Raw genomic sequence first — 18,281 nt, 5'->3', positions numbered from 1 at the left:
CTACTTTTTATGAGTTTTCATTTTTTTTCTCCAATTTCTAAAATTAAAAACCAATTAAAATTTTAAATAAATAATTAATAAATATATAAAAATAAAAAAATGGTTTTTGATGGTTTGAACCGAGTCAATCAGTTCGTTTTGGTGGGGGCCTCATGTCCATCCGCTATGGCGACACGTGGCACTTTTTTATTTTAATTTGTTTTATTTTTTTTTCAATTTACTATAACAAGATGATGTCAGCATGACGTCACTCCTGCCACATGACAACACCCAATTTATCCTTTTTTTAAAAAAAAAAAATTATTGCAATGGGCAACAGTAGCATGACATCACTCCCTACCACGTGTTATCATGTGAGTGGCCCTAAGGAAGTGACATGGATTGCTAAGGTGACAATCATTCAACTGTCTAAAGAAACATATAACGGATGGTCCAAATGTGGTCATGTCACCCATAAAAATCTTGGACCAGATCGTGCCACGTGTCACCCTACAGTGATGACATGTGTGGCCCACTAACTCCCAATATAAAAGCAAACTTTTTTTCTCTTCCCTCTCATTTCTCTCGAATTTCATCTCTCTCCTATCTCTCTCCTTTTTTTTTGTGCTCTATGTGTTCTCTCTTTCTCTCTTCTTCTTCTTCTTCTTCTTCTTCCTTTTCTCTCTTTTTTTCTTCTTCTTCTTCCTCTTTCTATATTCTACATTCTCTCTGTCTCTTTATTCTCCCGCTCTCTCTTTCTTTTTTGTTCTTTCTTCCCTGTGTTTCCTCCTCTCTCTCTCTCTCCTCTAATATCCTCTTTTCTTCTTTCTCACTCTCCTATGTATTTTCTCTCTCTCTGATTTTCTTTTTTTTTTTCTTTGTGTTTTATGGTTTCTCTAATCTATTTGTGTTGTTGTTTTTGGTTTAAATTGTTAAAGGATCAAAGATTCTTGAATCCTCACAAATAAGTAACCCCTTCCCCTAATCTCCTTTATTTTCTTTATTTTGCAAATTTTTTTCAAATTTTGATTAATTTGTGTTTGGATTTTAGATTTGGTTGGGTATGGGTTGGTTGTTTTAAGAAAAATGGGCTTTTGTTTTTAAAAATGGGCATGCGACCTAGTATTCTTAAAAAGAACATGGGTTTTGAAAAATGAGCCCTAGGTTTGAAAATTGAGTCGGGGCCCTTTATCTATGAAGATAAGCAGTAGGCTGGATCAATGGACCTAGGTCCAGGTGGACTTTGTTCCTGGGACAGGTCAACGGGTCAAGTCAACCCATAAGTCGAGTCAATGGATCAGGTTAATGGGTCGAATTCGATTGATTTTAGAGTACTTTTTTATGACTTTTTGAGTCTGATCCCTATTTTGATAGTGACAAAATCATCAAAATCTCATTTGTGCATTTAGTGTGTGCATTTAGTGTATGAACATATGTATATTTCAGAAGGCACAAATACTCAATACAATATGGAAGCCATGAGGAACTTAAAGCACATATGACTTCGTCCATTCCATGGAAGATTGAAGAGCAAATGAATGAAAACACATAATTTATTTGAGTTGTAATGCATTTAGTGTAAATTGTATATGCATGGCTTGCTTGATATGATGGAAAGCTCAAAAACGACCATAGATTGACCCTAGGGACTCAATATTTTTCGTAAACACTTGTCCTAACATGGGTTTACTAATTAGAAGGCTTAGTTATGTGAAAAACAGGGGAATCATCGACTAATGCTAAGCATTCGTCAACTAATCATGTTGTAGCTAGAGTTAGGAGATGCTGAGTTGGAGATGCGTTGCAAGATGGAGCTATTATCTGCCATTTATCCACATTTAATTTAAATGGATGAAACTTCTCTTTTTTTGATTTGTTATATTTAATTGTAATTAATTCCAAGCCCTATAAATAGAGGAGTTGTGAAGTTGTGAGATGCACAAGAGAGGGTACAGAAAGCAAAGAGAATAAAGAGAGGAGGAAGAGAGTGAGAGGAAGAAGAGAATTGTATTTTTTCGGCGGTTTTAGTGAATTTGTGGTATGCTCCGGGGACGTACGTTGATCTTGATCGAACCACGTAAATTTCTGGTGTTCATAATTTTCTGGTTGCTCACAAGGTCCTAACAAGTGGTATTAGAGACCGGTTGGAGCAAAAAGGCCAGATCGGAGTGTTCATCGAAATCAGAGCTCTGTCTAGTGGTTTGAAATTGATTTTTGAGGCCACCATCACCTTCACCTCGCCGAGACGAAGCTAACCGTGCAAGCCGGAGCTCGAAAGGATCTCAGATGAAGCTACACGTGCCACCATGCGCCTAGACGGAGCAGGACGCCTTGTCACGCGCCGGTGACCTGTCGCTCACGCGCCACACGCATGCCCATGCGTCTTCCTCGCCCAAACCGCCTTAGCCCGACTCGGCAACCCGACTCCAACCCGTCGACCTGACCCGAATACTCACTCAGACCGGACCAACCCAAGACCCGGTCCACACCTGACCCGAATCAGTATCCGGATTGCTTTGCACCCAGCCACGTCATCTACCACGTCATCTGCGCCCCCATAGTGCCATGCTAGCTGCCACGCCAGCAAGTGGGTCCCAAAATGCCACGTCAGTAGTGGGCCCCACAATGCCACGTCAGTAGTGGGCCCCACAATGCCACGTCAGTAGTGGGCCCATAGTGCCATGGCAGCAAGCCATGTTAGCGTCCTGACATGTCAGCAGGCCACGTTAGCATCCTGCCATGTTAGCAGGCCACGTCAGCACAACCACGATAGCATTGACCAGTTTGACTAAGTTTGACCTAAACTTTGACCGAGTTTTTCGGAGTTGTTTTGGGTCCATTTTTTGAATGATTTGAACCATTTCTAAGGTTTTTGACCATTACGGATCCAACCATGCTATCCATTTGAGCTAATTCCATATCTAGATCAGCAAATCAAGATGTCGAATGAAAAGAGCTCAAAAATCGAAATGTTCAACAACAACAATTTTGGTTTCTTGAAGATGCAGATGGAAGATTATTTGTTTGGGAAGGAGTTACGCTTACCATTGAAGGGTAAGCCAACATCTATGAACGAGGAAGAGTGGGAGTTGCTTGATTGAAAAGCTCTCGAAGCCATCAAAATGACGTTGTCAAAGTCTGTGACATTCAATATCAAGCATATATCATCCACCACATCTCTGATGGATGCACTTTCTAATATGTATGAGCAGCCGTCAATTGCTAACAAGGTACATCTCATGAAAAGACTATTTACTATGAGCATGTTTGTAGGTGAAAGTTTTAGCAGATATTTGAATAATTTCAACGAGTTGTCGGATTAACTCGCCTCAGTCGAGATAACATTTGATAATTAGATTTGTGCCCTACCGATTCTCAATCAGTTTCCTGAAAGTTGGAATGACGTTGTTACCGTGATCAGTAGCTCCGTAGAGAAATCAAAACTTGTATACGATGAGGTCGTCAGCATGATTTTGACAGAGGAAATTAAAATGCAGTCAAACCATGGTTCCACTTCGAGCTTAGCCTTGAGTATGGAAAGTCAAGGCAGAGGAAACAGGCATGGACGATCAAACAATCGCGGCAGATCTAGGCCCAGGTGATCTAAATCTAGAAATCCCAGAGGTTCTTAAGACACATGTTCCCAGAGCAAAAAAATTATCGAGTGTTGTTTAAAAACTGGTCATTACAAGAACCAGTGCAGAAGTCAGAAGAAAGAATACGAGACGAGGGCAAAGACAGAAGCAAATGTTACTTCGGAAAATGATGATTTGTTGATCTGCTCTTTGGAGAGCAAAAAGGAGTCTTGGATGTTAGACTCTAGAGCTTCATTCCATGCCACTTGCAGCAGAGATTGCCTAGAGTATACATTAGGTAATTTCAGTAAAGTATATATGGGCAATGATCAACCTTGCGACATTGCTGGTAAGGGGACAGTGAAGATCAAAATGAATGGGTTAGTATGGAAACTGAGAGATGTCAGGTATATTCTAGACCTGAGGAAGAATTTGATCTCAATCGGTCAACTAGTAGATGAAGGATATAACACAACCTTCATTGGTGATGAATGGAAGATTTTGAAGGGTGCATTAACAATTGCTTGAGGTAAGAAAAGTGGTACTCTTTATGTAACTCCTGATGTATGCATGTCTATTATAGTTGCTATAGGAAATGATGATAGCAACTTTTGGCATCAACGACTCGGACACCTGAGTGAGAAGGGACTCAGGGTGATGCACTCAAAGGGTAAGTTGAGTGATTTACAGTCGGTGAAGATTGACACATGTAAGAATTGCATATTTGGAAAATAGAAGAGAGTTAGTTTCTAGACAAACAACAGTACCCCAAAGAATGAGAGACTTGAGCTAGTCCATTCAGATGTATGGGGACCAACAACCATTTCGTCCACAGGTGGAAAGCATTACTTCGTCACATTTATCGATGATCATTCACGGAAGGTATGAGTTTACTTCCTGAAATATAAATATGATGTTTTTGATGTTTTTAAAATTTGGAAAGTAATGGTAGAAAACGAAACTGGTTTGAAAATCAAGAAGCTGAGAACAGATAACGGTGGTGAGTATGTTGACACCAAGTTTAAGAAATTCTGCTATGAGCATAGTATCAGAATGGAAAGAACTGTACCAGGTACGCCTCAACACAACGGCATAGATAAGCAGATAAACAGAACGTTGATGGAAAAAGTTAGAAGCATGCGTATGCAGTCAGGCTTGCCAAAGATGTTTTGGGTAGAAGCAATCAACACAACAACTTATTTAATTAACAGGAGTCCATCAGTACCATTGGACTATAGTCTACCAGAAGATGTTTGGAGTAACAAAGAGGTAAAACTTTCATATTTGAAAGTTTTTGGTTGTATTGCATATGTACATATCAATGATCATGTCAGGAATAAGATGGATTTGAAATCCCGAAAATGCACTTTCGTCAATTATGGTGGAGATGAATATGGATATCACATTTGGGATGTTGAAAACAAAAATATGATTAGAAGCAGAGATGTGATTTGTGATGAAAATGTGATGTACAAAGATAGACACACAACAAAATCTACAGAGTCTAAAATAACCTTTGTAGATGTGGATGATGTTTTAGAAGGTGTAAGGACACGTCAGCAAAACACTGAGAATTCTCAGTTGAATACCGAGATTCCTCAGGCAGAGGAACATGTGGAGCAGATTGTTGCACCACCACCTTCTACTCCAGCACTAGAGCTTAGGAGATCTTCTTGACAACATATACCAAACATGAGGTATGTGAACCATTTACTTCTTACAGATGGAGGAGAACCTAAAAGCTAAGTTGAAGCATGTCAGGCAGGAGATTCGAGCAAGTGGGAGCTTGCAATGAAAGACGAGATGAAGTCTCTTAACTCCAAAAAAACATGGGAACTAGCTAAGTTGCCCAATGGTAAGAAGACTCCTCACAACAAATGGGTATACAAGATCAAAGAAGAGCATGATGGACCCAAAAGGTATAAATCTTGGTTAGTAGTCAAAGGTTTTGAACAGAAGGAAGGAATTGACTATACTGATATTTTTGCACCAGTTGTCAAACTGACAACCATCATATCTGTGTTAAGTATTGTTGCCTCAGAGGGTTTGCATCTTGAGCAGTTGGACGTGAAGACGACATTTCTTCACAGTGATCTTGATGAGGAAATTTATATGTAACAGTCAGAAGGTTTCTCAGTAAAAGGTAAAGAGAATCTTGTATGCAAATTGAAAAATAGTTTGTATGGTCTCAAACAAGCTCCTAGACAGTGGTACAAGAAATTCGACAACTGTATGTAGAGAAACAATTTTCAGAAGTGCAATGTCGACCACTGTTGCTACTTCAAAAGGCATCGTACTAGCTATATTATTCTACTGTTATATGTTGATGATATGCTAGTCGCAGGATTTGATATACAAGAGATCAGAAAATTGAAACAGTAATTGTTAGAGGAATTTGATATGAAATACTTGGGTCCTGCAAAGCTGATTCTTGGGATGCTGATCTCTAGAGATAAGCAATAAGACACATTGCAGTTATCTTAGTCAGAATACATCAGCCGTGTTTTACAGAGGTTCAACATGAGCAGCGTCAAGGCAGTAAATACACCATTGGAAGGTCACTTCCATCTCTCAAAGGATCATTCTCCCTAGACAGATGAAGAGAAAGACTTCATGGCTAAGGTACCATACGCCTCAACTGTTGGAAGTCTAATGTATGCTATGGTTGGTACCAGATTGGATATTGGCCAAGTAATGGGAGCTGTCAGCAGGGTATATGTCAAATCCAGGGAAGACACACTGGGAAGTAGTGAAGTGGATTTTGAGATATTTACGTGGCACTATTGATAAGTGCCTATGTTTCGGAAAAAGAGATTTGAAAATCCAAGGATTTGTAGATGCTGATTTTGTAGGTGAAATTAATCATCGTAGAAGCACCATCGAGTATATATTCACTGTTGGCACAATAGCTTTTAGTTGGATGTCATAGATACAGAAGATTGTTGTACAATCCACTACAGAAGCTGAGTATGTAGCAGTGACAGAAGCCAGTAAAGAGATGATTTGATTTCTAGGTTTGTTAACGAAGCTTGGATTAAAGCAGGAGAGGAATGTTTTGTACAGTGATAGTCAGAGTGCGATACATCTGGCAAAGAACTCCGCATTTCATTCCAGAACTAAACATATTGGATTGCGCTATCACTTTGTCAGATCTCTGATAGAAGACGGCGTGTTGACACTTGAGAAAAAATCCAAGGTAGCAGAAATCCAGCAGATATGTTAACTAAGGTGGTGACTACAGAGAAGCTGAAGTTGTGTTCAACTTCAGTTGGTCTTCATGCCTGAAGACATATTTTGAGTACATCATTTATTCATGATACTGGTTGAGAAGGCGTCTCTGTCTCCAAGTGGGAGATTGTTGTAGCTGGAGTCAGGAGACACTGAGCTAGAGACGCGTGAGGAGCTGGAGACACGTTGCAAGCTGGAGCTGTTATCCACCATTTAATTTAAGTGGATGAAACTTCTATTTTTTTGATTCATTATATTTAATTGTAATTAATGCCAAGCCCTATAAATAGAGGAGTTATAGAGTTGTGAGATGCACAAGAGAGGGTACAGAGAGCGAGAGTGAGAGGAAGAAGAGAGTTGTATTTTTCCGGCAATTTTAGTGAATTTGTTGTGTGCTCCGTGGATGTAGGTCGATCTTGACCAAAATTTCTGGTGTTCATAATTTTCTGGTTGCTCATAGGGTCCTAACAAATCAAACTAGTAAGCCTTATTGAGTTCTTGCTCATACCAGTTGTCGACGAATGAGGGTGACTCATCAACAAAAGGGGCTGACTCATCGACGAGTGATATTGAGTCATCAACGAAGCAAAGTCAGTAGCTAAATGTATATTTCAGCCCAGGTGACTCGTCAATGAATGCAAGCCACTCGTCGACGAATGATAGCCACTTGTCGACGACTCCAACAGGCAGAATTGACGCAACAGCTCCATAATGGCCATAAAATTAAAAGATATTATTTTTATATTACTCCAACGGCCATAAAACAACTATATTTTGAAAATGCCTATAAATACCAAGTCTAAAAGTCATTAAATAACTTTTGCCCATATATTTTCATATTATTACATCTTTGGGCACTCCATACTCTTATTGTCTCAAAATCAAAGGGCATTCACTCTCTTCATTTGCAAATCATTTATCGCTCTTGAGGTTTGTTGAAGAAGCATTAATTAGGCCATTTATTTTTTCATCAAAGATCATCTACTCTCCTGCTCATTAATTTAAAAAATTTATTGAGAGCAAAACCCTAACTGTTCCTACATTTATTTTCGGAAAACATTTTTTGGAGAAATCTTTTATTAGGGTTTGAATATTTGAAGCGTTCAATATACATATTTTTACTCAAAGATCATCTACCCTCTCATATTGCAAAATATTTTTGAGAAACACACAAACTCTTTTGAGCTTTAAATCATATCTTGTGAGAGTGTTTATAATTTCAATTGTACAAACTAGCTTATTGAAGAAACACTTCTATTGTATGCAAAAATATTTCATCTCATTTGTATTTTGCGGTTCGGGTATAGAACCATGTCGAGTGTGGGGTATCGCTTGGAAGGGGGACTCCACCTTATTTGAAGGAATGTTGTAACGAGGGGCTCTACCCAAGTGAAGGAGTGTGTAAAAGGTAACTCCACCTTGTTTGAAGGAGCAGATAGTGGAATCCTCAAGTGGATTGTCTTGAAGCGAGGACGTAGGCAGGGATAGCTGAACCTCATAAAAATTTTGTGTTTGCTCTCTCTCTCCCTACACTTTATTTTTTTCGCATTTGTATGTTTATATTTATTCATTGTAATTATTTTATATGCTTTAAAATATTGTCTTATGATTGGTTGAGTAATACTAAAATTGATATATTGTAAGCATTTTTAAAACAGGGAAAAAGTGACCTAGATTTTTTAAGTAATCTAATTCACCCTTCCTCTTGGGATTACACCATAACTCTCACTTTTGTTGCTATTATTGAATGAATATTGAATAAATAACAAAGAATAATTAAGAATAATTCAAAACACCTACTTGTTGTCTTCCACTTCTTCAATCATTAAACAAAATGCAGATGCCCCTTTTAGTTTTATGCCTTTGAATATCGAATTCTCTCTGATTATGAGCCTTCTTCATTGTGAAATTCTTTGCCTCTGTGAATTGTTCTGCCTCTATGAGTTGATCTACCTCTATGAACTGCTCAATACTACTATTATTGTTACTCTTTATCTATCCCTCTCTGTGGGAATTTTTCACTATATGAATGACTCTCCTCTCCATTTCCCTGGATAAATCTCTTGATTTATAGACTTTTGAGAGATGATTTAATTAAATTGTGATTGATTTGATTAACTTTGATTGTTTAATTCCCTCAACAAATGATCAATTTTTCAATCAATAATTCAATTTAAATTATCCCACTTATTTCTGAAATTCAGCACATGTTTAACCTTTTTTTTCCTCCCAGGTTGCAAATTTGTTGCAGAATGAAGACTACTGGCCCACCTCCTTTTTTTTTTTTTTTTTTCCAATGTACAAAATGTTTTTTTTTTCTTTTTTTGTATCTCTATTTTTTTTTTGTATTTTATATTTTATAAATAAAAATTTTATTTTTGATTTTATAAGACTTCGGACAATTTGGGGTATTTGCATAGGGAAATCCTTTATCCCAAATGACACGACAAAAATTCAAAAGTAGTAAAAATTGAAGAAGAAATGTTTCTTTGGTCTTGAGTTAATCTTAAAGATAGATTGCCCTTAGAAAAAAGGAAAATTTTGAAGGAATGCTAAGTGATGGAAGAAGATTAATTACAAGGTTTCCATCAAATTAATCTACAACTTTCATGAAAATTGAAAGGAAGAAGCATAAGTTTACCTAATAAAAGTAAATTGACTATAATTGATGTCCCATTGCTTGCCAATAGATGATTATAACGAGTTTATTGATGAAGTAATTGATCATATAAAGAAGCCAGCAACAACTATTGGGAAAGTCTAGATTCCCCAACAAGGAATAATCTAGACAACACATGGCATCATCAAAAGCACAATGGACCAATAAGAAAAGCTACAAGACAAAAAAAAAAAAAAAAAATCCACTTTATAAAGAATCTTCTTTTTCCGGCCCAATATTTTGGATAAAACCCATGCATGTGACAAAATATTTTGGACAAGTGGACATGTAAAAAAAAATCTTATCGGCTTACCCATCCTTACTTCATGTTTATTTAAAGGATCAAGTTTTTTTAGGAAAGACAGAGAAGAAAAGATCCACTCAATAGACACTATCAAAAAACTTTATCTACTCTACTTGAAGAAGTTTACCCCATCTTTACTTCATGTCTATTTAATGGATCGAGTTTTTTTTTAGGAAAGATAAAGAAAAAAAGATCTACTCTTCCTTCCTCACATGTTATGATTTAAGAGTCTTTGAAAATTGTATTGCAATATCTTAATAGTCTTTGAATATTTATTTTTTTTTGAGTGTCTTTTATATCTCTATCTTGATTTCTTATTATTCTCGTAGTTTCAACTTTTAATATTAGAACTAACCAGCAGAAGTTATGGGAGACCCATTTTCTTGAAACGAAAATATTTTGTTATTAATAAAATAAGACTTTGTCATTAATTTCATTTTATGTTTGTGCCTATTTATAATTTCATGTGACATTTAAAAGAAAAGGATGGTTGCATTTCTACCCCTTTGTGATTATTAAAAAAAAAAAGATAGTTATGAAAAAACTAAGTGTAAGTATTAAAATAAAATATATATGTACAATATATTTATTGATTAATTTTACAAATTCATATTCTGATGATTAATATAAAAATCTCTAATTGCTTTTACTTTAGCAATGACTAATTATATAGGAATAATTATATATATATATATAATTATGTATATTATCATGTTAACTTATTTGGTAGGTCATCAAATTAATCCTTGTATAAAATTGGTTTGACCACCCAAAACACAAGAAGTTAATAGGCTACAATGCCTATCTCATATTTTATAAACTAATTATATTCTCAAATTTTGAATAATTTTAACTATTTTTAAGAAATTGTGAATTTAATTAATAATTTTTAATTTAAAATAATTTAGATACAAAACTATGACCGACTATATAAAATAATATAACGTAACTAGATAACCTAATTTAAATAATTTTTTTGAGATATTGTCAGATTTATTTATTTTTAAAATCATGTTTAAGACTTAAAGGTCTTTTTGATAAATGAAAATTGATTTTAATAAAATTGAAAATTAAGTAAAATTGTGTAAACTTAATTTTTTGTCTACTAATCTAATATATATATATATATATATATCAGCTAAACGCTGAATTCACGCGCTCCATTCTTTGTGTTCTACACTAAATGCTGAGGACCGAGGAGTATTATAACTCTAAGATCACGCGCTTGCATGCCGTGGGATAAACAAGCGTACATTTAAATCCACTCCTACTTAAAATAAAATTGTAATAAAAATGGTTTGACTATTGACATTGGAACAACTTTCCTCCCCATTGGTTGCTTGAAGCTTCAACATCAATCTTACCCCCACCCCCCCGACCTCCCTCTCTCTCTCTCTCTCTCTCTCTCTCTCTCTCTCTCTCTCGCAATTTCTGGAAGTGAGATTCAGCTTCGGGGAGATCTACACGAGAAGACACAAAGGCCTACTCAAATTTCAGGTTAGTTTATTTCACTGAAATGATTCAAAGAACTCACATCATTCCCACGAAGCTATGAACTTGAATGTGACCCTGTGAGACTTAATTTTTGTTCTTTACCAATATTATCATGCTCCTCTGTTGCCAAACTTGTGAATTGACTTGCAATACTGCAATTTTCTGTGCTCATTTGTGCTGAGAACAGTTCGGTGTTTGAGTGGTGCGATTTCTAGGAACTGGGTAGCTGAGAAATCTGGGGAAAAAGTGAATAGGGTATATAAATTTCAATCATGAAGTCAATATCTTTGGGTTTTCGTGTCTGGGTTATGGTTGGGATGTTGGTGGCCGTCTTCATTCGTATCACAGATTCATACTTAGTCGATGAAGGCTTTGAAACAAGAAATGACCCTACTATTACCTACAATTATGATCGAATTGATGAAGTTAAGAAAGAATGTGCCTTTGTTCTATCTTCTGCTTCTGCTTTGAAACCTGATGATAGTAGAGTATACAATATTGAAAAGGAGCTATCTTTCAGCAATGGGGATTGGGAGCAGGAGGAACATGGTGCTCCATTGATGCCATTTGATGATAGAGAAGTTCTAGGAAACTCATCAGATTATCGATCTCCGTTGAACTTAGTTTCTTTCTCTGTAAAGGACATTGATCGTGCTCATCGATTTAAAAACTTTGTCAGTGTCAGTGGAGTTTTGCAGTTGGGAATAACACCTGACAGTTTATATGAGAAGAAATTGTATAGAGGAACTCCTCGGTTTGACATATGGCCCGGTCACTCCCAACTTTCAATATCTTTCCAAGGAATTTACACTGAATCAGAAGAAAATGGTGGAGAAAGAGTGATGTGCTTGTTGGGTGATACAATGTTGCCTTCTCGGCAGTCTGATTCTTCTGATCCATGGGAATGGGTAAAGGATTCTAGTTATAGTAATCAGCCACCTCTTTTGCAAGATGATCAAATTCTTCTTATTCTCTGTTATCCAATGGCATCCAGCTTGACAAAAAAAGCAATCAGAGGAGAAATGAAAAGTTTGAATCGGAAATCAAACCTTAAGTACTTTGATAAAGTCCATATTTCTTCCCAGTTGGGCCCGTCAGCAAATTATGAGTTTGGGTCTGAAAATATTGTAGCCAAAGCCTGCAATCCATATCCATATGAGGATAGTTTGATGAATGGTGGCATTGATATCTACAAAGGTTTAGATTTTTGTCCACTTCTTAAGCGATTAACCGGCAGTGAAGAAGCTTTGACTGTGGTGCCAAACTGGAGGTGCAATGGCACAGACAATTTCTGCAGTAAATTGGGTCCATTTATCTCAGATAAGGAGATTAAAGCCACAGATGGGGGCTTTAGAGATGTTAAACTTCTCATGCAGAATATTAGATGTGAGCAAACTACCGTGCAGGACAAATATGACAAATATGTTAGGTCTGCAAAGGTTGCTGCAGTGTTCAGAGCTGTTCGTCCACTGGAGAATCAATATACTGCCGGACAGAGGTCTGGGCTCGGCAACAATACTGTTTCTGCTGAGGGAATCTGGAGATCATCCAGTGGGCAGCTATGCATGGTTGGTTGTCTTGGCCTTGTTGATGCAGTAGGGAATGTCTGTGATTCTCGGATCTGTTTGTATATTCCTCTATCATTTTCCATAAAGCAGCAAAGCATAATAGTTGGGAGTTTTTCAAGCATTGACAACAGTGCTCGATCATACTTTCCTTTATCATTTGAAATGCTTGTGCAGCCTTCAGAGCTCTGGGACCAGCTCATTAGCACACATCCGTATTACACGTACTCGAAGATTGATTTAGCTGGTATTGTCCTAGAAAAAAATGAGCCCTTCAGCTTTGGGGCTGTAATCAAGAAATCGTTGCTGGACTTCCCTAAACTAGAAAGTGCAGAGTCATTTCTAGTTAGTCTTTCTCTACTCTCTGAAGATCTCACACTTCATGTTACTGGAGTTCCTGATCCATATTCTAGTGCTCAGCCCCTAAGAACGGATATCCAGATGGTGATACTTTCACTTGGACCGTTGTTTGGACGCCATTGGTCTTCATATAATGGTTCAATCATAAAGGACGATACTCCTTATCACACCAAGGCTGAATATACTGAAAAACAGCTTCTTCTTAATGTATCAGCTCGGCTCACACTCACTGGAAAAACCTACAATAATTTTTCTGTGATTTTTCTAGAGGGCCTTTATGATCCACATGTTGGAAAGATGTATCTAATCGGTTGCAGGGATGTTCGGGCATCTTGGAAGATACTTTTTGAAAGCATGGATCTTGAAGCGGGGTTGGACTGTTTGATTGAAGTGGTTGTATCATACCCACCCACTACATCACGTTGGTTAGTCAATCCAACTGCAAGGATTTCCATTTCTAGCCAAAGGAATGACGATGATCCCCTTCATTTTGCTCCAATCAAGCTTCAAACTTTTCCAATTTTGTATAGGAAGCAGCGGGAAGACATCCTCTCCCGTAGAGGAATTGAGGGCATACTCCGAACTTTGACCCTTTCTCTGGCAATTGCATGCATTTTGAGCCAACTATTGTACATAAGAGATAATGTGGATTCGGTTCCCTTCATTTCTCTTGTCATGCTAGGTGTCCAAGCTCTAGGGTATAGCCTTCCTTTAGTCACGGGTGCAGAAGCTCTTTTCAAGAAGATGAAATCTGAGTCTTATGAAAGGCCATCTTATGATCTTGAAAATAATCAATGGATCCATGTAATTGATTACATGGTGAAGCTTCTTGTTCTGGTTTGTTTTCTTCTGACACTGAGGCTTTGCCAAAAGGTGTGGAAAGCCCGTATCAGATTGCTCATGCGGGCCCCTCTTGAGCCACATCGTGTCCCTAGTGACAAGCGGGTACTTTTTACTACCTTGACCATACATGTGGTTGGGTATATCATTGTTCTAATACATCACTCTATTAAGACAAGCCTGAGACCACTTCGAACCGAAAAATTTGTAGACTCTATGGGAAATTTTCACACACTCCGGCAATGGGAAACTGAGCTAGATGAGTACGTGGGTCTTGTTCAGGACTTCTTCCTTCTCCCTCAAATCATTGGCAACTTCCTATGGCAGATTGATTGTCAACCATTGAGGAATATGTATTTTATTGGGATCACAGTGGTCAGATTTCTTCCTCATGTATATGATTATATTAGAGCTCCTGTTTCTAACCCCTACTTCTCCCAAGAGTATGAGTTCGTGAATCCACGCTTTGATTTTTACTCCAAGTTTGGGGATGTCGCCATACCGGTGACAGCAATTTTCCTTTCGGCCGCTGTCTACATCCAACAGAGGTGGAATTATGAGAAGCTTAGCCAGCGTCTTACCTTTGGACAGCGTACGCTCCTTCCGTTGGGATCCAAAGTGTATCAGAGATTGCCTTCCAAGTCATTTGAGGCTGAACTTGTTTCCGGTGTCAATGAAAATACCATTCACAAGAAAGAGCATGATGATGAAGAATGATTCAGAATACCAGAATCCTTTTTTCAAAGCTGACTGAAGGATAGTTGTATGCATGAAAAACACGATGTTGTTGTTATTTTGATGATTTATTGTTAAATATGAGTTTCTGGTTGTTAAAAAGAGTAACAATGAAATGTTGTCTTCTTACGCCAGTTCTTTATTTTTGGGCGATTTGGTCATTAAAAAATGCTTGAAACTGATGGCCGACAAAACCAAAACCAGCTGGGCCTAAAAGTTCAATGATTTGATTCAACATGAAAAACATTTCAAACCAAGTATTGATGCTAGTTGAGCTATATTCCCCTATGACCATCGAAAATCGACTTTCAATTGGTTTTTTATCAGCATACAGCCAAGAAATATATTAATCATGTTACTGCTGGTGCTTTGTAAGGAAAATCCTTTGATGCCATGTTTTACTTTGTACTCGAAATGAGTCTACTTGGACTTTCAGATGCATAGCATATATGTATGTGTGTTTGTGTTTGAATGAGTCGGACTTATTTCATCCAACATGGATTCATTTTGAATAATAATCTTTGGTTGCCAGAGCACTCAATTTTTTCTACACTTTTCCCTTGTTTGTTATATTTGATCGATCAAATTAACTGCTATGTGGATGATTAGATTAATCCAATATTATTTTTTCGATCTAAGGGATCGTGTGGAACCACTTATTTAGAAGTACTTTTTATAAAAGGTACTGAATTTCATTAATCTTGATAATAAATGCTGGATTAAAAAAAGTATGGTGTTTGATTATGCTTAAAATAAATGGTATTTAGGCACTTACAAATATTAATATTTTTCAATTAACAATTTAATTCATAAACAGTTTAATTATTTATAATTTAAATTTAAATTATTTCTACTAGAAAGTATTATAAGATTATTGTTTTTAATCAATAAAAATCTTGTTATTAATCTACATTTATAACATATTACTATCATATTAAAATTTGATAAAAATAATATTAATAATTAACTTTAAAATTCTAATTTTTTTAATATTAATTTAAATTAATAAATAATTAATATTAAATTATAATAACTAATATATATTTTTAAATGTTACATTACTATTTTAATAATTAAAAGCTTAAATGATAATTATATTATTTTTCTAATTAAAATTTAAATATTTTCTATTAACTAAAATAATATAATATTATTAATTAATTGATAATAATCTTGTTATTAATGGATATTTATCACATACGATTATCACATTAATTTATGTTAAAATAGTACTAATAACTAAATTAAAAATTTTAAATTATTTAATGTTAATTTAAATTTTTAGATGGTTCTTTTTATTCATCCCATAATTTAATTATATTTTATTAATAATTAATAGTTATAATGCATAATAAAATAATATATGATTGATTTTTAATTAACAATTTATTTAGTAATTATTTTAATAATTAATTTTGATTAATATTTGAATATTTTTATTAAGTAAAACAATAAAATATTGTGTTTTAGTTAATAATAATCTTGTTCTTAATATATATTTATAACATATGATTATCATATTAATTATTAATTGAGTTAATATTTTTAAATTTTTATATTAATTTAAACTAATAGATGATTTTTCTTCTTTATTCCAAAATTTAATTATGTTTTATTAATAATTAATATATTAAATTATACAATAAAATAGTATATGATTACCTTTTAATGTATTTTTTAAATTATAAAATAGCTACTAAATTTTCTTATATTTATAAAATTGACCCTGCCTATGAATAGTGTCACTTATAGGATTGTTTAGAGCAACTTATGTAAAAGCACTCTTCAGAATAAGTGCTAATTATAAGTGGTGAAAAAATGTTGAAAGTTATAAGTAATGTTTGGTTGTGTTTAAAATAAGTGGTATTTGGACACTTACTTTTATATAGGTTTACTATAAGATTAATTTTTAAAATCTTTTAAATGAAAAATAATAATATTTTTTCAATTACAAATTTTATTAAGAATTATTTTAATTATTTATAATTAAAATTGAAATATCATTGTTAAAAATATAAGATTATTATTTTTAATTAATAATAATCTTGTTGTTAGTGTATATTAATAACATATTACTATCATATTAAATTTTGATAAAAATAATACTATTAATTAATTTTAAATTTGTTATTAATAACTAATATGTATTTTTAAATTTATTTCAAGTAAAAATATTAATATTTTACAATTAAAAGTTTAAACGATAATTATATTTTTTCTAATTAAAATTTAAATATTTTCTAATAACTAAAATAATATAATATTATTTAGTAATTAATAATAATCTTGTTATTAATGAATATTTATAACATATGATTATCACAGTAATTTATGTTAAAATAGTATTAAAATAAGTTCTAATTATAAGTGGTGAAAAAATATTGAAAGTTATAAGTAGTGTTTGGTTGTATCTAAAATAAGTGGTATTTGGACACTTACTTTTATATAGTTTTTGTAGAGACCCGAAAAATTTAAGTAATAAGAAAAATAAAGAAAATGAGGAAATTTGGTTTGGTGAGGGGCGCAAAAAACTGTTGACGGTTTTGTAATTACTACAGGCCAGTTACAGGTAAAACGGTAAAAAGAGCGGGTTAAAAATCCAAATCGTCGACGGTTTTGCGGGGGTGCAGAAAATCATCGACGGTTTCGTCTGCAATGTTGATTTTAAGGGAGACCTGCGAGCTTCATTTTATTAAACAAACAAAATCTCTCTCTCTCTCTCTCTCTCTCTCTCTCTCTCTCTCTCTCTCTCTCTCTCTCTCTCTCTTTAAACCCTATAGCCTTTATTAGACCAAATAGTTAGAGGTCTTTCATTCCTACTATGTTTTGATGCTAACAACCCATTAGCTGCTCTTAAGGTCACTAACGTTTCTCTAAGACATGTTCCAAGTATACAGAATGACATCTGAACCAGCAAACAGTCAAAGCAACTCATGCCATGACCAGAAGCACAAGTCTCTCAAAGCATTTATGGGCGATACACAAATGTACAAAGTCATCTGAAAAATGAGTGTGTAAATAAGAGAGATATCATCTTGTAAACATCTTGTACATAGAGTGAAACTCAATACTAAGAGCAAGAAAGAGGCGTATCACACACACACACAATAAAATACTAGTAAAGTCATTTGAAAGTGTGTAAAGAAACCCCCAAACGGACAAGAACCTTCTTGAAACTTAAAGGACAAAATTTTAAGAAGAAGGATCTCGTCGACGAACACAGGGCTTCGTCGACGAGTGTAGAACAAACTTCGTCGACGAACACAAGGTTCTCCTCGACGAAAAGATACCGAGGGGTAACTGAATTCAGAGCCATAACTCATCGACGAATGGAATGAAGAACTCGTCGACGAACACATGGTCTTGTCGACTAAAAGATACCGAGAGGTCCCTGAATTCAGAACTAGCAACTCATTGACGAACACAGGGCTTCGTCGACGAAGTTACTGAAGAGCTCGTTGACGAACACAGGGCTTCGTCGACGAACGTTGGGCAGCAGCGAACATTAAATGCTGCAGAACGACTATTTTGAATCTTGTCTT

General features: G+C 35.2%; 1 protein-coding gene across 1 annotated transcript; it reads left to right on the top strand.

Moving 5' to 3' along the window:
- Positions 1-11,045: 11,045 nt before the first annotated feature.
- LOC131158104 (uncharacterized) lies at positions 11,046-14,873 on the top strand. Its single transcript, XM_058112711.1, has 2 exons — positions 11,046-11,242; positions 11,427-14,873. The coding sequence occupies exon 2, from the start codon at positions 11,512-11,514 to the stop codon at positions 14,719-14,721; it is 3,210 nt and encodes a 1,069-aa protein (XP_057968694.1). The 5' UTR covers positions 11,046-11,242; positions 11,427-11,511; the 3' UTR covers positions 14,722-14,873.
- The last annotated feature ends 3,408 nt before the right edge of the window (positions 14,874-18,281 follow it).

The sequence above is a fragment of the Malania oleifera genome, chromosome 6 (assembly GCF_029873635.1).
Source record: "Malania oleifera isolate guangnan ecotype guangnan chromosome 6, ASM2987363v1, whole genome shotgun sequence".
Classification (NCBI taxonomy): Eukaryota; Viridiplantae; Streptophyta; class Magnoliopsida; order Santalales; family Ximeniaceae; genus Malania; species Malania oleifera.
The sequence above is the reverse complement of the archived record's forward strand: the minus strand, read 5'-3'. Positions and strand labels throughout refer to the sequence as shown.